General features: G+C 41.7%; 1 protein-coding gene across 2 annotated transcripts in view; it reads right to left on the bottom strand.

Moving 5' to 3' along the window:
• ADK (adenosine kinase) overlaps window positions 1-20876 on the bottom strand; it is a 130535-nt gene that overhangs the window by 73628 nt on the left and 36031 nt on the right. For both annotated transcript variants that reach the window (XM_075257788.1, XM_075257789.1), the window contains exon 3: window positions 20368-20421. In XM_075257788.1, coding sequence (XP_075113889.1) covers window positions 20368-20421 — 54 coding nt within the window. The remainder of the gene's footprint in view (window positions 1-20367; window positions 20422-20876) is intronic.

Here is a 20876-nt window from a genome sequence, read left to right as displayed (position 1 = left end):
AGGGGCAGTTAGACTGTCAGGCCTTCTGACAGTGAAGAGCTATCGGTAACGGCACCAATAGCTCTTGCCCCAGGGTACCTAATGGCTTTCTAGCGGTATATAAAACTGCATGTGCCTGAGGACATGAAAGGTCCTCTTTATCCTTTATACATAATTGAATGATACTAGGAATTTAAGCAAAAAAAAATGAATATGGGCAACTGTATTAACAGGTATAAAAGATCTTCTTTTACTAGGTGACTCGAGGCGTCACCAAAGACTGATAAAGATATGTACACATTTTCCAAATCTCATATATAGAAAATATTAAAATGTTAGTTTGCTCAAAACCTCAAAAAACTACCCCCACCCCCAAAACAATACGAGTGAAAAACATGTGTTTGTATTTAAATCTATTGGAACAATATGTACGGAGACAAGGAAATGGAACAGTCAATTCCACAGTAATATATAGAAGAAATAATAAGTCTTTGCTTGTATCGTACATCTGGAACATACTGGATAACAGAACAGAGGTCCTCAGAGATACATCAAGTAAAACTTGCATCTTATGTTGTTTTAAACCTTTGTTTTTTCAGTTCAGATTCACTTTTTTTTTAGGTTTTTACAGATAAGACTTCCTGAAAATAACATGTTCCTCGACACTGCAATCATTATACTAAGTAGTTACTGAACCACTGCGACACATTCCGCTATTTGTAACAATTATTCAGATTGCTGTCATGCCCCTACTTTCAGAAACTCGTAGGAGAAACTATACCACTGCGAGCCTGGAAGAAAGCCAGAAATATTTCCTATGGTGACAATGTAGAGTCCACATAAGAAACTTGCCAGAATATACTTGTATGCATAGAACCTGAAAACAATGTTAACTTCCAGATCAAAGGGTGTTCCCACAGAACCTAGCAGACAAAAGGATATACATTTCCTGCAGAACACTAAACATTCACATGACTCCCAGGAACGTGGCTATGACTGACAACCGCACTTCTGTAGGGTACAGTCTGTGACTGGTAGAATGTTTGGAGAGACCCCCTTGCAATCGAGCAATGGCCAAAATTTGTCAAAGGGGTAAGTTTATTTTTTTTTTAACAGTACTGTACAAGAGTTTTAGGCAGGTGTAGGGAAAAATGTTGTAAGATTACTGTCAAAACATAAGTGTTAATAGTTCATTTTTGACAATTTAAATCAAAACTTTGTGACATCCTATTGGAGGAGGAATCCTGGAAGTGATGTGGCCCCCAACATCAAGTTAAATCAGTAAGTCTGTACAGAGTCCAAATCTGGTCCATCAGATCAGGACTGAACAATGTTCCACTAGCTTCCACCGTTCTCGAGCAACAAGCGCAGATAGTTCTGGGGCCGGACATGCTATAACCACTCTGTAATGTCATAAGGGCGGGGTCAGGCAGGGGGTGCGATTCAGAGCTCCAATCAGAAGCAGCCAATGTCAGAGCGCAGATTCACACCGCCCACTTGACAGTATAGGGGATAAATAGCATCAGGCACCAAAACTAACAGCACTGATTGCTTGGGAACGGTGGGAGCTTAAGAAAAGAATTCCAAAATGTGTCAGAATCAGTGGAGAAGCATCTATTAAATTATGTTAAGAACTAGATTTGTTGGAGGTGGTGAAAGGTTCTTAGTAATATGATAAGTCCATTTTAGTAAATGCTTCATAATGTCTAATCTACTATAACATGGCCCTATTACGATCTGTCTAGTCAGAGGTATGTGCAGTTTTTGTACCTAGCTTGAAATGGCCTAGCTTTTAACTTGTGCCCCGCATGATGTCAAGAAAGTTCACATTCATATACTCGGTTTAAGCAGACAAGTGATAATAGGAAAGAAGCAGCAAGAGGTATCCTGATGACTAGGAACCGTGGCTTGTAGCAGGCAACAAACGCTGATTTTCCCAGTCACAAAACTGACAGAACAGCTTCTGACTTTCACACCTGTTATGATACCTTGCCTTGTCAGGTATCCCCCTGACCAAGTGGGGTGTGGAATGCGAGTCGGCGCTCCGAGTGGAGGTCGCAGTGGTGAGCATCCTATTTGTACTTATTATTAGTAACTAGTATGCATGTGTGTGGTTTGCACTCTGTTATATAAATCTGAACGTGCACTATACAGTTTGTACAAACAACACTTTTTTGTGGTAATTATAGATTTTTCTATGATTGTTCAGCACTAACATTACTGGTGTGGTACGCCACTGCTATATCCATGAGCTATAATGCTTCAGTATTCATGCAGATTGTGTAGTAGGTGTGCGTTCATATACTTAGCTCTACACATGCACTGTTTATTGACAATTTTATTTAAACATTGTATGATGTGAATTATGGAATATTATATACATGTGTGTATATATATATATATATATATATATATATATATATATATATATATATATATACACACACACATATATGCATGTATATAATATTCCATAATTCACATTGATATATATATATATATATATATATATATATATATATATATATATATATAGATGTGTTCTTTTAATTGATTTTAATGTGAGTCTTGTTTTTTTCTCCATTTTTTGCATGTAATAAAATCCATTTTTTGATTAAATTACATTCTTTTGATGATGTTTTGTGTTATTTGGTACGGATACCTGATAGGATCATATTTGTGTATAACACACAGATTTGTCAGAAATCTTAAAGATCCAAAGTTGATGGAAAGCTAAACAATGAAATCCTGAGATAAAGTACGTGTCTTAGATGTAGAGGGTGGAGTGTCCTGCCATCAGACTACCTAAAAAAAGAAGGGATGGCCTGCTGAAATTTAATACGTACAAGCTTAGCAGACATTCATCCAACGTGTATGGTCAGATTTAGATTATTTCTTAGTATAAACTACATAAAGTATTAGCCCCAACATGTAGAGATTTTATTTTTAAAGTCATCTTCCTCTGTATAGAGAAGGGTAAGCAAAGTTCTAAAGTTTACCCGCACATCTTCCCACTATCCACACCCTTTTCCATACTTTGGTTGAATTTGATGATGGACAAACGTACCGGTACTATATACCAAGCTAAACTTTCAGAAAGGTTTTGGTCCCAGGGCAGAAGGACATAGTATATAGCTCACAGCACAGCAGCATATACGTGCACATAGCTTGGGTAAAGCATTTAAGACATTGCCTGTAATCAGATAATTGGCCCTAAAATTACAACTAAAACACTATCAGTAAAACATTATGTCTGGCTAAATTAAAGGGGTTTTCCGGGATCAGGTTACCCATTAGGCCATTAATAGACTGTGGGGGTCTGATTTTCAGCACTAGTAATTTTATGCCTAACTCTGGAATAGAATCTACAAAGACTAGAAAAGATTTTCACTTCTTCTGTGGTTTAGACCACTCCTGGTTTCGGCTTACACATACAGATGTATAATACAGAGCAGAAAACTGCCTTATAAAGAAGGACGGATGCCTTCTAGAATGTATATCTCAATCCATCGACATGTACATCATCAGCTTACCAGCAAGCATGCATGGCACTGTAGCTCTGTCTCGTTCATACCAGGGAAAAGCTGCAATGACATGCATCACCGGGTGTGCACATAACTGTTCTTGCAAGTGCACCACAACCGGTCGATGGAGGTGCAAAGAGTTTGAACCCCACTACTCAATTCGATGTAAATAGACAACATAGTACATCTATATCCTGGAAAAAAACCTTTACTTGGAACAGTCTCAAAGACAGAACACATGATGAATATGGAGAAAGGAAGGAAGGGATTCTACCATTAAAAACTTTTTTTTTGTAGATAAGACATTGGAATAGCCTTTAGAAAGGCTATTCTTCTCTTACCTTTAGATGTGATCTCCACCGCTCCTTTCCTTAGAAATACCGTTTTTTTACCGGTATGCAAATTACTTCCTTCGCAGCGATGAAGGTGGGGGCCCCAGCGCTGGAAATGCGATGGGGGCGTCCCCACTGCTGCTCGAAAACAGGCTCCAGCGACACCTCTATCTTCTGCTGGATCCTCCCCTTCTTTCTTTGTCTTTCTTCGACGTCACCTCCGACGCCTGTGCAGTTGGCTCAGCCAGTGAGACACTAGTAGAGCTGACTGCGCGTGCCCGCGGCCATAGTTCCGACGTCGCAATTGCGCGCATGCGAAGTCGGTTCTACTAGTGTCTCACTGGCAGAGCCAACTGCGCAGGCGTCGGAGGTGACGCCGAAGAAAGAAGGGGAGTATCCAGCACAACATATAGACGTGTCGCTGGAGCCTGTTTTTGAGCAGCAGTGGGGACGCCCCCATCGCATTTCCAGCGCTGGGGCCCGCCCCCATCGCTGCAAGAGAACTAATTTGCATACCAGTAAAAAACGGTATTTATAAGGAATGGCGCGGCGGAGATCACATCTAAAGCTAAGATACAAATAGCCTTTCTAAAGGCTATTTCGACGTCTTATCCACAAAAAAAAGAAGTTTTTAATGGTAGAATCCCTTTAAAAAAAAAAAAAAAAAAATACAGCTAGCACATTGACAAAGCACATATTCATGTGCATGGAGCCTCATGTGACATCTGCTCCTGTAAACACTATGCTAACTACTGCCATCATGGCACTCTAGCACAATAAACCATATGCCAATTTGTTAGCTTTCCAAGACGATGGCAATTGCTTTATGTCATACCAGATATCCAGTTCTATAGTAATTTGTAAGCTCATGCATATAAATAATCATATAGTGCAGCGCAAATAATCATTACTAGCATTGCTCGAATTGTGGGTTTTAGGAATCGTCGGTATACAGAGGTTGGCAGCGCCGCAGTAATCACCTCTGTGGCATTGCCTCACCCTCTCACTTCTAATTCACAAAGCTTTAGTCGCTTGACAGAGCATCTCATGTGGAGTTCAAGGGATGATTAGCTGCCGTATACCCACTCCGAAAGCAAGAGGCCCATTTTCTCTAGATGACTCATTACCAGCAGAATGAAGTGTTCCAGCTTTAAATACCAAGCAGTAAAAATAACACACTACAGCCGCCACCAATTGTGCCCACCCCCTCCACCACTCGTCCTGTCTCCAGGATTTCATAGGTGAAATACAACAGGGTCACCTTTCATAGAAAGAAAAAAGAAAGCCTGCAAAGAAGATGAACAGTGGAAGCCATTAAACTGAGCAGAATGAGAAAACGGAGCAGGAACAATAAGGCGGTAAAGCATCCTGTGTTTTACAGAGCGGCTCCCCAGGATGTCATATCACGCCACCCTTACACATGTACTGTAAGTACAATGTGACACTACCAAGATATACTTCCACTTGTAATACAACTTCATGCCAGAAAAATGACACCAAAGCACAGTCAAGGAAAAGTAATTTTTATAGTATCATCATGTATGTATTTGTCATTACCGCATAATACAGTGAAAGACACCACCCAAAATTGGATTCTAAAGTGGTCTTCTATAGACGTCTACTACAACACTATGACCATTATGTATAGTGTATAAAGGAACTCGGAACAAATTCTGCACAGAATCTGGTCATTGTAAAAGGTTTCATGGAATATATTAATAGAGATGAGCGAACGGCGTTTGATCGAATTGGTTTTCGATTGATTATCAGGCCGTTCGAGGTATTAGATTCCAATCGAATACCACGCGGCAAACGCAGTAAAAATTTGTGTCCCCTCCCACCTTCCCTGGCGCTTTTTTTACAGCAATAACTGTGCAGGGGAGGTGGGATAGGAAGTAGGAAAACGTAGGCATCGAAAAAAAAATCGGAAAGAGTAATTGGCTGGCTAAATCAGGTGACCACCACTTTATACTTATAGTGGATTTCAGATTCGGTTCATATGAGACTGTGAACTAGACAGGGATAGATGTACTGGCAGGGTTAGCTAGGAATTATCTTTATTTAGGTCTCATCACTTTCAAACTTCACCTGCAAGCACATCTCCGCCTCCTCTGGCAGAACCAGCGTTGACTGGCCGAATGCTGTACACTGTATGGCATTCAGCCAATCAACGCTGGTCAATGCATTTCTATGAGAAAAAGTCAGCTCCGCTGTGCGCTCAACTCTACTATAACTGAGATGCAGCAGAGCTATGCGCTGAACTCTGCTACACCTGAGATTGGACCACAATGGAGACTGCTGTGGACCGATCTTAGACTCCGCCTCCTCTGGCAGAACCAGCGTTGATTGGCCGAATGCTGTACACTGTATGGTATTCTGCCAATCAACGTTGGTCAATGCATTCTTATGGGAAAAGTCAGCTCCCGCATTATTAGTGGCGTAATAAAATGACTTTGGCATGTTAGATGCCCCCAGACATGCTCCCCCTGCTGTCCCAGTTGCATTCTAGAGGTGTCATCATTTCCTGGAGTGTCATAGTGGACTTGGTGACCCTCCTGATTCAAATAGTGGTTTCCCCTTAAATGAAGCTTTTTTTTCCCCATAGACTATAATTGGATTCGATATTCGTTCGAATAGTTGAATATTGAGGGGCTATTCAAAACGAATATTTCACTGTTCGCTCATCTCTATATATTAAGTGTTGTGCCATTACCTTCTAAACAGAAATTTCCCTAAAATCCATCCACATTTACACACATTCCAGTGACATAATAGAAGAAAATGGAGCCACAAAAAATTGCGGCCCCTGGGTAGATTCCTCTACCAAGTCATCAGAAGATAATGACCCTCGACTGCACTTCTAAATATGACCTAAAAAGCTGTATATCCCTTCTTCCTGTTAGATACGTCATTGCTAGGACTTGTTTGCGTTTACATGTTATGGCTTACACGAGCTTCACACTAGCATTCGCATTTCCGAAAACCCAATCTGATTAAAAAGTGATGACCTTCAGAAACCTGCAGACCCTATAGAACCATGATGGCGAACCTATGGAACGTGTGCTAAAGACGGCACTCGGAGGTCCCTCTGTGGAACAAATTGGACTGTGTGAGGCCCACTGTGGAGCAAATTGTACTGTGTATGGAAGTCACTGTGGTGCAGATTGTACTGTATATGGTCCACTGTGATGAAGATTGCACTCTGTGTGGGGCCACTGTGGTAAAGACTGTACTGTGTGGGGGTCCATCAGTATTTTTATCACACAGTATCTGTTTTATAGTAGACAAGTGATATTATTACAGACTGTCCTAAATTGTCCACAGTTGTGGATCTGCACAGTATTAAGGTTAAATTGCCGTGTTGGCAGTTTGTGGGTTTTGGGTTGTAGGTTGGGCACTCAGTCTCTAAAAGTTTCGCCACCACTCCTATGGACTATCATAGGGTCTGCCTGAAAAATGCGGAGAGAAAAGTCGTGCTTGCAGAATGGGGAGCAGAATCCCCAAATGGTCACCCAACGCCGGTGTGACCACAGCCTTACCTGTGTGATTGTCCTGGAATCCTCAATGTTATTAAATGCATAAATAGCAATAGATTCCTCTATAGAGAAGTCTGATTGCATGCCTTACTAGGACACTACATGCTTGTACAAATGATTGTCTCTATTATTGTAGAACTTGTATAGATGCACCTTGTAAGTCATGTAAGGACTGGCAAACAGTAAAGGAAAGGCCTTCAGTGTGACAAAACTCCAGATCTCCCTATATTCACATTTCAGCACGTGTGGGAGCCAAACTTTATATCCTTTTATTTTTCTTTTCATTTTTTTTTTTTTGGTCAAGCATAGTAAATGTTTGCAGAGAGACAAATCTCTGTGTTGTATTGCCTTCATCTTAAAGGAGTTTTGTCACAAAATACACATACTCCCAAAAAAAGGGGGTAAGTGTCAGATCCCTGGGGTCCAGCTGCTGAGCCCCAATGATCAGGAGTACGGGGGAATGAAATGTTATTCTATATGCTTATATAGCCAGTGCTTCACGCTCTCCTATGTACCTGTTGAGACAGTGATCTCCAGCGGAGTTCTGTTCTCCTATACACAGGGAATAAGTGCCTTGGTGGTACTGCACTATAAATAATAAAAGTGAATGCAGTTACACTGTAGGATGGACCGTCCCCCTTGGAGGGGAAACAGAAGAACCACGCTCGCCCAGATAAGTAAATAAACTTTATTTGAACAACGCGTTTCGAGCAAGTATTGCTCTTTTTCAAGTGCATACAAATCACCCTTCCAAATAGAAGTTCCTGCAAAACAAGTTGCAGAAAATTCAGAGCTGATGGACTTCTTGTTATCATAATGTTGTGGCCATGACAGCCTGTGACTCGCAAGGTAACAGCATTCGCTTTTTGGAAGTATGACACTGTAATCCTTTACCATGTGACCCAGCCTTATCAGTCAATGCCATGCATAATGAGGTCTCATTACATCACAACATTTGTATCTCTCTCCATACAGATTGTTCGATACTTACTAACCTAAATAGTTAACGGACAGTAGATGTATTCTATGACCATTGGCATGGTATAAAAACATAATCATAACAATAAATGTTTTTTGTTCATTCCGAGATGAATAAATAGGTGTGACAATAAAAAACAGAGCCAACTTATTAACTCTATCCCGGAGGAAGGCTCCCCTTTATTGCCTCATGAAACCACATCCTGTCCTGCGGGCCAGCTGATTCATGAAGCTAGGCAGGAAAGAAGGGGGCATTAAGAGATCAAAGTACAGAAGGGACGTCAAAGGGATATGCTCTGTGAAAGTCAAGATGATCCGCAACTAATAAGGCTAATAAAGAACAGCAGCTCTTAGAAGAAAAGTCACAGACGCTGCAGTGTGGAAGCTTTAATCAATCACGCAAACTTTTACAAAAGTTACAGCAATATTTCAGATGCACAAAACCATTTTATTTGTATTTATTTAGGGTCTGTTCACACTCCGCTATGGCCCACAGGATACTTCTTATCTAAACACATAAAAAGCGTCCCCTTATATAGATAGACTGTAAACAAGCAGAAAAACCATCAATTATACCTTGTCAATAGTGGAATAGGCAATGTACACGTGTGAAATTGACATTGGGGGAGTTTATCGAACCTTATAGTATAGAATTCTGCTGTATAAGAGTCACAAAGCAGAGATTAGAATTTATTTATTTATTTTTTAAAGCTAGTTTGGGCAAAAGATGATATATACTACTGTGTAAAGATACACTGAACATGTCATTGGTGTACGTGTACAATAGCCATATGCTCCAATGCATACAATGATTTGCATCAATGTCTCAATATGCTCCTTGTGAGTGTAATTATACACCAACAACTTAAAAAAAAAAATGAAATATAAAAATAGTATATAGACAAATGCTTGGTACATTTCAATGGGACTCCGTCTTGGCATGAATAAAGTCTATTGATGGCAACAGGTATATGCACAGCATATACACCATATGCAGAGTGTGCGTGTGTGTGTGTGTGTGTGTGTGTGCGCACACAGGGGAGGCTTTACTTTAGGTACAGTTCGGTATATGGGAGTTATGTTGTTACTGCAGCTTAGTCCCATATTTGTGGCAGCAGTGCAGAATCAATCATACCAACTCCTACAGACCAGCGACTATACCCAAGTAAAAGGCCGCTGGCACTCGCTGGAGAGCTGCAGCCCCTTAATGGCGACCTTTCACCATTTCCACTTTTCTTTCAACCCTTCAATAGATTCTGGTCCACCAATTCCAGCACAGTTGTAACTTGGCATGGATGTTCTCTAGTAAGTGCTATTTCTGAGCAGTTCGTTCCAGTACTGAACATGTTAATTAGGTTCTCTACTGTCTTCGACTGGAGAAACTAGTCAGGGACCCCCCCCACCTGACACCAGAGAACCTAATAAGCATATCAGGTGCTGAAACCAACAATATCATTTGCTCAGGATTGGAAGATTCTAAAATTCCAACAGTACCTAAAGCAGCGCTTTTTGAAGTTGGAGGTGGTAAAAGTCTTCTTTAAAGAGATTCTATCATTAAAATCAAATTTTTTCTTGATCACACATAGGAATAGCCTTAAGAAAGGCTATTCTTCTCCAATCTTTAGAGGTTTTCTCCACGCCGCCATTCAGCAGAAATCCCGTTTTTTGTTTGTATGCAAAGGAGTTCTCTCGCAGCACTGGGGGCGTCTCCAATGCTGCGAGAGAAATCTCCAGCGCCGCCTCTATCTTCTGCAGGAACGGCCTCTCTGTGCGTCTTCTTCCAAAGCTGGGTTCAAACGTCTACACATGCGCAGACGGCTCTGCCATCGGGACCCGTCTGGTGTAAGTGGCCATTTTCTTGTGGACGCTTACTCAGCAAGCTGGGGTAAGCGGCCACAAAAAAAAAAATGGCCGCACGCACGTGCAGTCGGCTCTGCCCGAGTCCCGATAGCAGAGCCGTCTGCACATGCATAGACGTTTGAACCCAGCTCCGGAAGAAGACACGCAGGAGAGGCTGCTCCTGAAGAAGATGGAGGCTGCGCTGGAGATTTCTCTCGCAGTATTGGGGACGCCCCCCATTGCTGTTTGAGCGCTGCGGAATGCCCCCAGTGCTGCAAGAGAACTCATCTGCTTACAGACGAAAACCGGGATTTCTACCAAACGGCGGCGTGGAGAAGACATCTAAAGGTAGAAAAAGAATAGCCTTTCTTAAGGGTCTTCCTACGTGTGATCGAGGAAAAAATGTGATTTTAATGATAGAATCCCTTTAAATGTAACTGCACATATTCACTGTGGATTGACAAGGGATATAGTGGATGGGGTCCCACAAGTCAAACATATACCCATCATGGCTTTAGGAAAGACCCCTTTAAAATAAGTGTCAGACATAGTAGTTTACCCCTTCACTTTAAAGAGACTTCTATGTGCTACTGAATACACAAAGCAAAACTTTGTTCAGGCTTCCTTCCAATAAAAGGTGAAGGGAGAGAAAATTTCTTTCATTAGACACAATGGTTAAAGAGTCTGTCAACAGGAAACTTTCTATCACATCCACCACAGTGTATTGAAGGGGATATTATGCGGACATATCTTTAGATGGATGCAACATTTCCTTGAAAAATCGTTGGCCAGGATGGCTAGATCAAGAGCGTTTGACTAACAAATAGAGAAAGTCCTTTCCTGCCAATATCTGATCATAGCATTTAATGAGTGTGAGAGGTTAAGTAGCATAAGCACTGAAGATTACCATCGGCAGGCAGCCTACATGGCTGGGAAAGCATTTAACCTGCTCAATTTTATTTGAAGCCAGAAGAACATCATTGCTTTGAATGTTAAAGCAAATCTTCAATGCAACTCTGCCCCCGTGTGGCCACACCACCAAATACAAAATGCATGTCTTCCTATAAAGGTGAAGTTGTATGGGTGAATTCAAAGTTATAACAATCTTTAATTCCATCGTAAGCAATATCAGGCTAGTCCATGCCTTAACTCTACACATAAGAAAGAGAGAAGGATTAGTATAAAGCTGCACAACCTTTACAGAAATGTGCAGGGATACATCAGGGAATTTCTAAATTTTTGCAGCCTCTCTCCCAACACTAATGGACAAATTTCCATGAACAAACCTATTTTTTAGTGAACTGCTATCCTGGCAATTGACCAGTGTCCTTGAGTGATAAGTATGGCAGAGAATCTGAGCTACAGGCTGCCAATCATCACACAGGATACAATGATACAGTAAAGGTGGTCAGTGTGTGAGAAGGGTCTGGATATAGGGAGACCACCAGGTTACTAACTTTGGGAGTCATCCCCGAGTTGTCGACAGCTAAACAGGCAAGTCAGAGACTAGAAAGAACCAAAGAGTCAAGTAGAAGCAGAGTCTGAATACAGGTCAAGTTCAGGACAGAAACAAGCAGGGGTCAGAGTTGGCAGCAAAGATTCAGTGGTCAGGAACAGGTAGTCAGAAGACAGTGGCAGCAGGCAGGAACAAACACCTAAGCTAGAAACCTAACCGCTCAGACAGGGTGTGTCAGCTGAAACAGACACTTAGACTGGCAGACAAGCTGGGGAAGATTTATGTGCATGCACGCTGGCCTCCAAGCAGCAGGAAGGGATCACACACCCAGGCAACACCCAGCAGGACCAGGATCAGAAAGGATGTGGAGAAGGTAACTTGCACTCCTGTTGGCTGATAGAGAAAGTATGTCAGCAAACACAGGGTTACAATACGTGTCTGCTTAGAACTATACTCCATGTATATAACTACTGTATATATACTGAATATATACTGAATATACTGCTATATTTAGAGAAGGTTTACAAAAATCAAAAATGTTTTCAGCACAAGAAGGTGTAATGTAATAAAACTTAGCCTTTATTTGTAAAAGCATAAAAATAGGTAGCAGATACAGGAATAGAAAAATATAGAAAAACTTACAAAGTTAGTCCTGTATAGATATATGCACAACAGTGTCAGCAGACAAACCTATGCGTTTCAGGACATCCGTCCTGAAAACTTTTTTGACTTTTCCTGCATTGCTTTGCCCCAGCTGGGGGTACGTTTATCGTGCACTCAAGGTGTTGCCGATCTCCTTTATTTCAGATGAGCTGTGGACTTTTTCTTTTTCATTAAGGTTTACAAAACGAAATAATATTAGTCTCAGGAGATATGACACTGAGGGATCGATCATATGATCCAAATAGTCATCCACAAGTGCCATAACATTACAGGATTTCCTGTATTACAATAGTGATGGCCTTCAAATCTTTAGAATAGGCCACCAAAATCAAATCTGTGGTGGCCCAACTACGACAACCTAAGGCAGGTCTTACACGGCCGTAGTTTGCGGATCTGCAACACATATTTCACTCAAAAAACTCAGTGTATATCCACAAAACTGCACGCGCCCATAGACTTGTATGGGACAGTCCATGCCGTAAAAACACGGCCATTTCGGACATGCGGTATACTGTCCAGACCACAGTTACGGCACACCACACCACGGACAAAATCTATGGTGGTGTAAGAGGCCGCATAGAAAACACTGGGTCTGCAAATGGTCCGCAATTTAAAACCTGCAATTGCGGACCATTTGCGGTCTAAAACTACGGTCGTGTAAGACCAGCCTTAGACGATCGGCTGTTTAAAGGAGACAGAGTGCTTCGGTCATGGAGGTAAGTAAAACAAGATAAATAATGAGGCTAGGCCATCAACATACATGGCAAAGTATTTCATAGAGTCTGAGGCTTTACAACTTTTGCACAGAAAGAACAATGCATTCTTCTGTGAAAAAAAAAAACTTACAGTGCAGGCACATCTATATAATCAATAGAGATTTCTCCCATAATCTACTGATATCAGGGACAATCTCAGCTTCTGGAGACAGCAAAATATTTCCACCAACATAGGTTCTTTACTGCAAGTGCAGGAAGATTGATGCAAAACCTCGGCCACAAGAAGTTGTTAAGAGTTCAGACTGGCAGATTTCTGGAGATAGATCATTTGGCCAATGGATTTTTTTTTTTTTTTTTTTCAGGGCCAGGAACACTTTTCATCATCAAAATAAGGAAATAATTAATAAAATATAGGCATGTACTAGCTATAAATAGGAATATGCGTGAAACGGCAGCAGATCTATAGATCTATATGGACAAAACAAAAAAGTGTCTTTTATAGGTCTGAAAGATATACTACCTAGCAATTTGGTATCACAAAGTAAATGTATTAAGAAAAAGATCAGAAGAAATCAACAAAGACATAAGGACACTAAAGTGTAGGAAGAGAGATAACAATACATAGAGATTGATAAACAAGAGGATACACATAGATAGATAAAGATAGATGGTGCTGACTCTCCTCTAACATACAAGGCTAGCTAGATTTGTCTGTGCAATGCATGATGGAGAAAGAGGCAATGGCACCACCTGGTGGATTACAGCGATACCTACACAGAGTATAACTTTTACCAAAGCCATATACTGTATGTGCTGGACCACATTCATAAACACTAAAATATTCTAAATGGAATTCTAAACTGAAAGTCTTGATGTGAACGCAAAGATTATGTTATTCATCTGATCCCCATTTCGATTACATATTGGATAGGGGGTTCACCACTTATCTGATGTTGCAGAGGCATAGTGACCATAGCTTTGTGTATACAGGATATATACAGGATAAGTGTTTTTTGTTGTTGTTTTTTTTTAGTAAATCCCTGTAAATCAGAGTCTGCATGGTCATGAGACATGTCGTCTGATATGGCAGTTTTACAAAGCTCCGGCTACAGAACCTGGCCTGCTGTTATGTGCCAGATCAGCAGGAGCCATGGCCTGATGTAGAGGACTATTTATTTACTCTCAGCTGCAGGATACCAGATGTGTAGGATTGTGCAGCCAGACGTTCCTACACTAGAGGGGCCCACCATCAGCCCCATACTAAAGAGAACCATTCCTCTTATACTTCATACTAACACTTGCATTCTCCATTCATAGTGCCACTCTACTGCCTACCGGTAGATCTTAAGAATAAATGGACAACTGGATGTCGTCATTCCCCTTATCAAATAGGTGCCCCAAACAGTACAAACACTAGCAGCACTATGAAACGTATTTCAAAAGAAAATAAGGAAAACAAATCCCCACATATAAAAAGCAACGGAACAAAAACAGAAAGTGGTGAACGCCTGTATGAGCAAATGTTATGAAACAGCCCACCATAACACCGGCTCATAGCAACCCACCCTGGTATTATTTTCCCCCAACAACATCCAAACTTGGATTCAAAAACCACAAAATGCCTTGTCATTTCCTCTCCTAAACCGTGCATGAAGGAGTCAAAGTTTTTCCTTCCACTTTGTTTTTCTCACTAGGAGTAGCTGTATTTACTCTATGCAGTCACTATTAAAGTCATCCTTAAACTTGCAAGAAAAAAAAGGGAAGGCTGGGTTCACATTTCTGCCAATGGAGAGCCAAAGTCACAGAAACTGCTGAAAATTGGCAGAGAGAAAGGTCCTGCAGGGCTCCACGGCTATATTAAATGGGGTACACTGGTATCCGTAGGTGACGGCTGTTTTGTTGTTCAGGCCCCCCCAGATTTTGTATAAAAAACAATCAATATTTGATCAGTGTGTGGGGGGGGGATCTAAGGATAGATCATATTAAAATTCTGAAAAACCCCTTTAAAAGTCAGCTTTGTAATGTTCCCATCATCACATTATGTGAGCTGAGGCCATATAAACCAGCAGGGGCTCTATCACTAGATTTTTGTGTTTTTAGCTAAAGATATGCCTGAATAGCCTTTTGTTAATTATCATGGAAATCGATATGCAAATCAGCTCCACCGTGCACGGTGAGCATTCCGTGCACCCACTTGCGTCATACCTTCTGGACCGCTGCCTCCAAGTCCTCCTCCTCCTGCTTATTCACCGCCTCCATTGTCGGCGTTTTCTATTGAAATCACGCACGTGCGAAGTAGCGCTGCCTCCGGCGCGTTACTGCGCACGCTCCAGCGCAGCTCGCAATATTCTCTATGGGAAAGTGGCACTGGAACGTGCGCAGTCGCGCGCCGGAAAGGAGCGCCACTGCGCACACGTGTGATTTCAATAGAAACCACCAACGATGGAGGCGGTGAATAAGCAGGGGGAGGGGGGGCATGAAAGCAGCGGTGGGCATCCAGAAGGTATGACGCAAGGGGGTGTACCATGCACCTTGGAGCTGATTTGCATATCAATTTCCATGGTAATTAACAAACACGGGGCAGTCTTTCTACAAACGATTAGCAGCACCTTTTTAAAGGCTATTCAGGCATATCTTTAGCTAAAAACACGAAAATCTAGTGATAGAGCCCCTTTAAAGGGTCATGCCCTAGTTGAAGCCGAAACAGGCAAAACTGAGGTGCAAGTATCCAGCCAATCACAGTGTGGTTTTCATATTACTGATATGCCTTTTATCATACATATATAAGTCTCCACCAGCAGAGACTGAATACATTATGTGGTAACAGGGATTAAGACTTGTCGTTTCAGCTAGACCTACTGATTTATTTAGGACACCAAGGTGAAGCACGCATTCAGTTTAAAGATCAATAAGGAGAGATTTCCAAAGCATAGACACATTTTAAAAGGGAAACTGTTAGCAGTTTTGATCCCTAAAAAGAAAAAAAAGAAAAAAATCCTAGACAGCTGTATATACATAACTTGGTGTAGGTTTTAATTAGCATCTTGCCTGTGAAAAACAAACAAGGCTGTGGGTCCTCCAAGTGCTCTGAGGGTGGTCCTTCTCCCTAAAGTGCTTTCACAATTGTGCTGCTCCTAAGTAACCGGTCAGGAGCATACTAGAGATTTCACTCCTAGCAGCTCAATGCAGAGAGCACTTCAGAATGAATGATCGCCTTCAATGCATTTGCAAAACCTGCACCATAGGAGTAAGAGTAGTCTGGCTGCTACATACATCTGGCTATCTGTGTCTGATTGCTAGGCTAAGGTACCTGATAACAAATAGTTAAAAATAAGTACAAATCGCATACAAGTCCCATCACGGAAATATCCCAAGTAGTGGAAGTGCTGCTGACATGATAAGAGCAAGTCTCCGATAGTTGTCTGAATACTATGCACACCCTGCCAGCGACTAACAAGTTGCCCAAAAACCACATTGGTTAAAGAGATTATCCAGGAGGGGGGAGGATGTACAACAACGAAAAATGTGAAAACTTCCCATGACCACCATCTCCATTCTGCTAGGTACCTTTTATGGTGGTCAGACAGCCCCCATCTGCCTCCTCCTAAAATGTCCTAATGTTGATTGAGTAATCTACTGACCTCTATGACCATAGAGATAGCGGTGAGAACACTGAGCTGGCTACCGACACCGCTGTGTAAGGGGGCGTTCACACTACCGTCAGTGTCCGACAGGTAGTGTCCGCTCCTACCGTCCGTTCAAAATCTCGCACGGACATTAGGAGCGGACACTAGACATGTAGGTTTTATCTGTCCACTTGAGAAGTCGGACATCTTTACATGCGGACAGTGAAGGAAGGGCACGGAGTGCAAAAGAACGAACCCGATCGCCATTTAAATGAATGACAAGTGTCACGGACACAGCTAGTGTCCGTTCCTAATGTCCGTGCCAGATTTTGAACGGACACTAGGAGCGGACACTACCTGTCGGACACTGACGGTAGTGTGAATGCCCCCTAATGTACACAGCATAGACTGAAGTATGAGCTCTAGCAAACAAGAAGTGAATGCTCAGAGCCCAGAGACAATATTGCCGTATTTCACAGGACGTTGTCTCCTCACACATCTCTCAGTAAATTCTTTTTTTCCCCAATTAAGGCTGGTCTTACACGACCGTAATGCTTTTACGGTCCGCATGTTGCTGATCAGCAACACTAGTAGCTGATCAGTAACAGACTCCGCAGATGCCCGTAAACTGCCGCACTCGCCTATAGAGCTCTATGGACCGAGTCCGTGCAGTGCCGTGAATTGCAGCCATTATGGACATGTTCTAAAAAATGCGGACCTCGGTTGCGGCCCGGCACACCACGGATAAAATATCCGGTGGTGTAAGAGGCCGCATTGAGTATAATGTGTCCGCAAATGAAAACCCTCAATTGCGGACCATTTGCGGTTGCGTAAGACCAGCCTAAATCATTCTGGAGCATCTAGTTAGACCGCTGTGCTGTCCCTCTGTTATCCCTCCTGGAAATTTATGAATAAATTGACAGTCAGTATAACCAATTGAAGGTGTATCCCTACACAGTCCGGTGATATACAGTAGTCAATGTTTTATATTAAATTTCAAATTTTTGAGGCACAGCACTATGAAGATATAAGAAATGATAATACAGAACTGATATTTCATGGAGAATGTAAGTATTTACCAAGTTAAAATGCCAGGAGAGATGACGCTCTTCTAGCTGTAAGTCTGTAAGTGTTACTATCCAGTTATACAGCAAGTTTGTAAAGAGTGGGCTTTATTACAATAATCTGGAAACAGGGACCAGATTAGAAGCAAATCAGGACAGTGATCTCTTTGCTCTTTGGCCACTCCAATGTGAATATGGCCTTGTACATGGGATCACTGACCTTGCTGATAAACCTTTGTCCAAACTTTGTAACAGATCGAGTGAGTACAGACTGAATTGTATTTTTAATCATTGATTTATTCAGTCTTCTATTTCAGCAAAATGTCCAGACCCCGTGGCATAACGCATATTCATCTACGAAAGAGAAATATATACGCAAAAAAGTAAACACTGAAACTCACCATATAGTCACCATAATCCCCAAGGGTGCACGACCTAGAAGCTTCTGGACTCACGAAGCAAGACTTCAATAGTAAGATGCAAACAGGAAAGTAGGTCCGCAGTCCTTTTCGGGTATGTTTAAAATTTAACTTTTAATCCATTGTTTAAAAAGTACAGATTTCCAGATAGAGGTCAAAAAATAAAGTTCCAAAGTGAAGAAAAAGTTAGGAAAACACACACATAGTGATTAAAAAGTATGGAACGCCGACGCGTTTCGAGGTAGAACTACCTCTTACTCATGGCAGGTCTGAGCACACATATTACTAAGCATTAGTGGGGGGTTTCCCAGTAATGAAATCTATTGCATATCCACAAAGAAGGGCAAGGCTTTGATCAGTGGGTATCCGAGTAATTCATGCTTCACCTAAATACCCCACATAATCTAATGATACCCCCCACTTGTCCATACAATAGGGGTATTCCCATTGGCAAAAAAACTTCTCACAGGCAAAAATGGGTGCTCTGGCAGACATGGCATGCCATAGGGCCATAGCAATGAGTCTATGGCACATGTGCCAGAGGGAGCACTCAGAGCCCACTCTGTGAGCAAGTGCACTGCTGGAATACAGGATAGTTGTCCCAGTACCTCCGCAAACAAGCCAGTACTTCTTTCAGGTGTGTGTGGAAATGCACATACATCTGAACACAGTCAGTGTAGGCCAGGGGATCCCGGCTTATACTGAAAGATGATAGTCACCAATGTACAGACACAATGACGTCATTCATCAGTGCCTGCTCTGCAATAGAAGTAGGAGGTCGCCCTGCTGCTCTTCGTGGGAGTGCAAGCAAGTACAGGAACATATTATACTGTGTGGGGGACACTGGGCAGCATATTAGATATTATACTACCTTTCAGTACACAGTTGTTTGTATCCTGGAAAGCTCTGGAAAGCCCCATTCAAAACTGCAAACACATGACAAATAAAAACCCTAAACCTGATGTTTGGTTTTGAAAAACTCTGTTCTTCCCAAAACAACCCCAGTAATGCCTGCATAACTTGTGGTCTAAAGCAAGGCTTAGTTCACATATGTGCCAGGTGTCCATCTGGCACAGATCTGGCACAAATCAGCAGATGAAAAAGATGAAAAAGTGCTGCAAGAAAATATATATATATATATATATATATATATATATATATATATATATATATATATTATGCAATATCTCCCTTGGTGTAATGGAACAGATCAGTTTTTGACAGTTTTTCCAGTCCTCCAGCAGACCAGAAGAACGGACAAAACGTTGCAGAGGTGCACATGGCCCAACAGGTGTCTTCATTTGTGCTTTCCTGGTGGTTTAGGGTAGTGGAAGACTTCAATACCTGAAGACTAGAGATGAGCAAGTAGTATTCGATCGCCGGCAAGGGGTTAAATGCTTTGAGTATTCGATGTGTTTAACCCCTTGGTGTTCGGCCAATTACAATCATTCCTATGCCGGCGAGGTATTCGATCAACTACTCGCTCATCACTACTTAATGGGGTTGTCCCATCACAAGGATCCTATCTATACTGCTAGTTTATGTGGATTTAAGACTTTTTCTAAATGCATTGCTTTATCAAAACTGCTTTGTTTGGCCGCTATCTTAATTTATTCACTTCATTGTTTACACTGGCCCTTGGGGTTAACTGCTCATTTGTCAAGTGATGTAGCTGCCTGCTCTCAGGGGGGGGGGGGGAGGAGGGGGGAGGAGCAGCTCTGAGCTGTTTGTGTCTGATAAGTAGTGGAGCTTCTCAGATAGGGGAGGTGAGAGCTCTGGGATTTCTCAGCTCTTATCAGTCGGTTTAATTGAATTTGGCTGATAAGGGCTGAGATAAGGAGTCTGTTACCTCTGCATGTAATGCAAACTGACACAAATCCAGCTCTGCTACATCAGCTTCACATTGTGGTAATTCGTTTACAACCAATCCCGTGCAAGTGAAACCCCGCCCACCAATATGCCGAGAAAAGCAGGAAGTGAATAGAGCACAACAGCCTGCAGGTTAGTGAACAAGCGTCATGGGAATACCCCTTTAAGACCACTGGGGGCAGCCACAAAGCGCTCTGGCTATGCAGAATGTATTACAAAGGATATTGTATTATTAGGAAAACATCAAGGGCAGCTCAAAACATAAGTTTATTTTCATATAAAAGTAAAAGTCAGATCATGACAGAATATAGGAATAATTCCCGATTTGGTAGAGCATGAAAAGAATATAAGGTTTGGCGGACTTACAACTCCTTGTGCTTATCTTCAGCCAGAATCTGATCATTAGCCTTCAAGCCATACCTATAAAGATAGAAGTATGGTATTTTTAACTGCAGTTTTTTGTTTTTACTCTAACTCAAGAAAATACAAGGCATTGTACACAACAAATGAGGTTCATAAACAAGGCGAACAACTACATACAGTAATACAGGAGGCAACAGGAATCTAAACATCTGCATATGGAACTGTTCACGTAACCTTATGTGAATGTTTACCAGGACTTCACACCCGACATAAGATCATGGCTAAACCCTTGCTAATTCTTATACAGATTAGTGAACAGATTTGGGAGATGGAAGTCACAGATATAATAGGTTTATCTGATTACATGGATCAGAAATACAGATCTAATTGCCCAAGTACTTTCAGAGAACTTTGCACAAAAGCTGTTAGAAATGGTGGGTCCTGTGAATTGTCCATCTGCTCTGTTCTGACACATACTAGCTGGTTTCTTGAGAAGGCTAGGAATTCGGGGA

This window comes from Leptodactylus fuscus, chromosome 10 (assembly GCF_031893055.1).
Source record: "Leptodactylus fuscus isolate aLepFus1 chromosome 10, aLepFus1.hap2, whole genome shotgun sequence".
In the NCBI taxonomy this organism is placed as follows: domain Eukaryota; kingdom Metazoa; phylum Chordata; class Amphibia; order Anura; family Leptodactylidae; genus Leptodactylus; species Leptodactylus fuscus.
The sequence above is the reverse complement of the archived record's forward strand: the minus strand, read 5'-3'. Positions and strand labels throughout refer to the sequence as shown.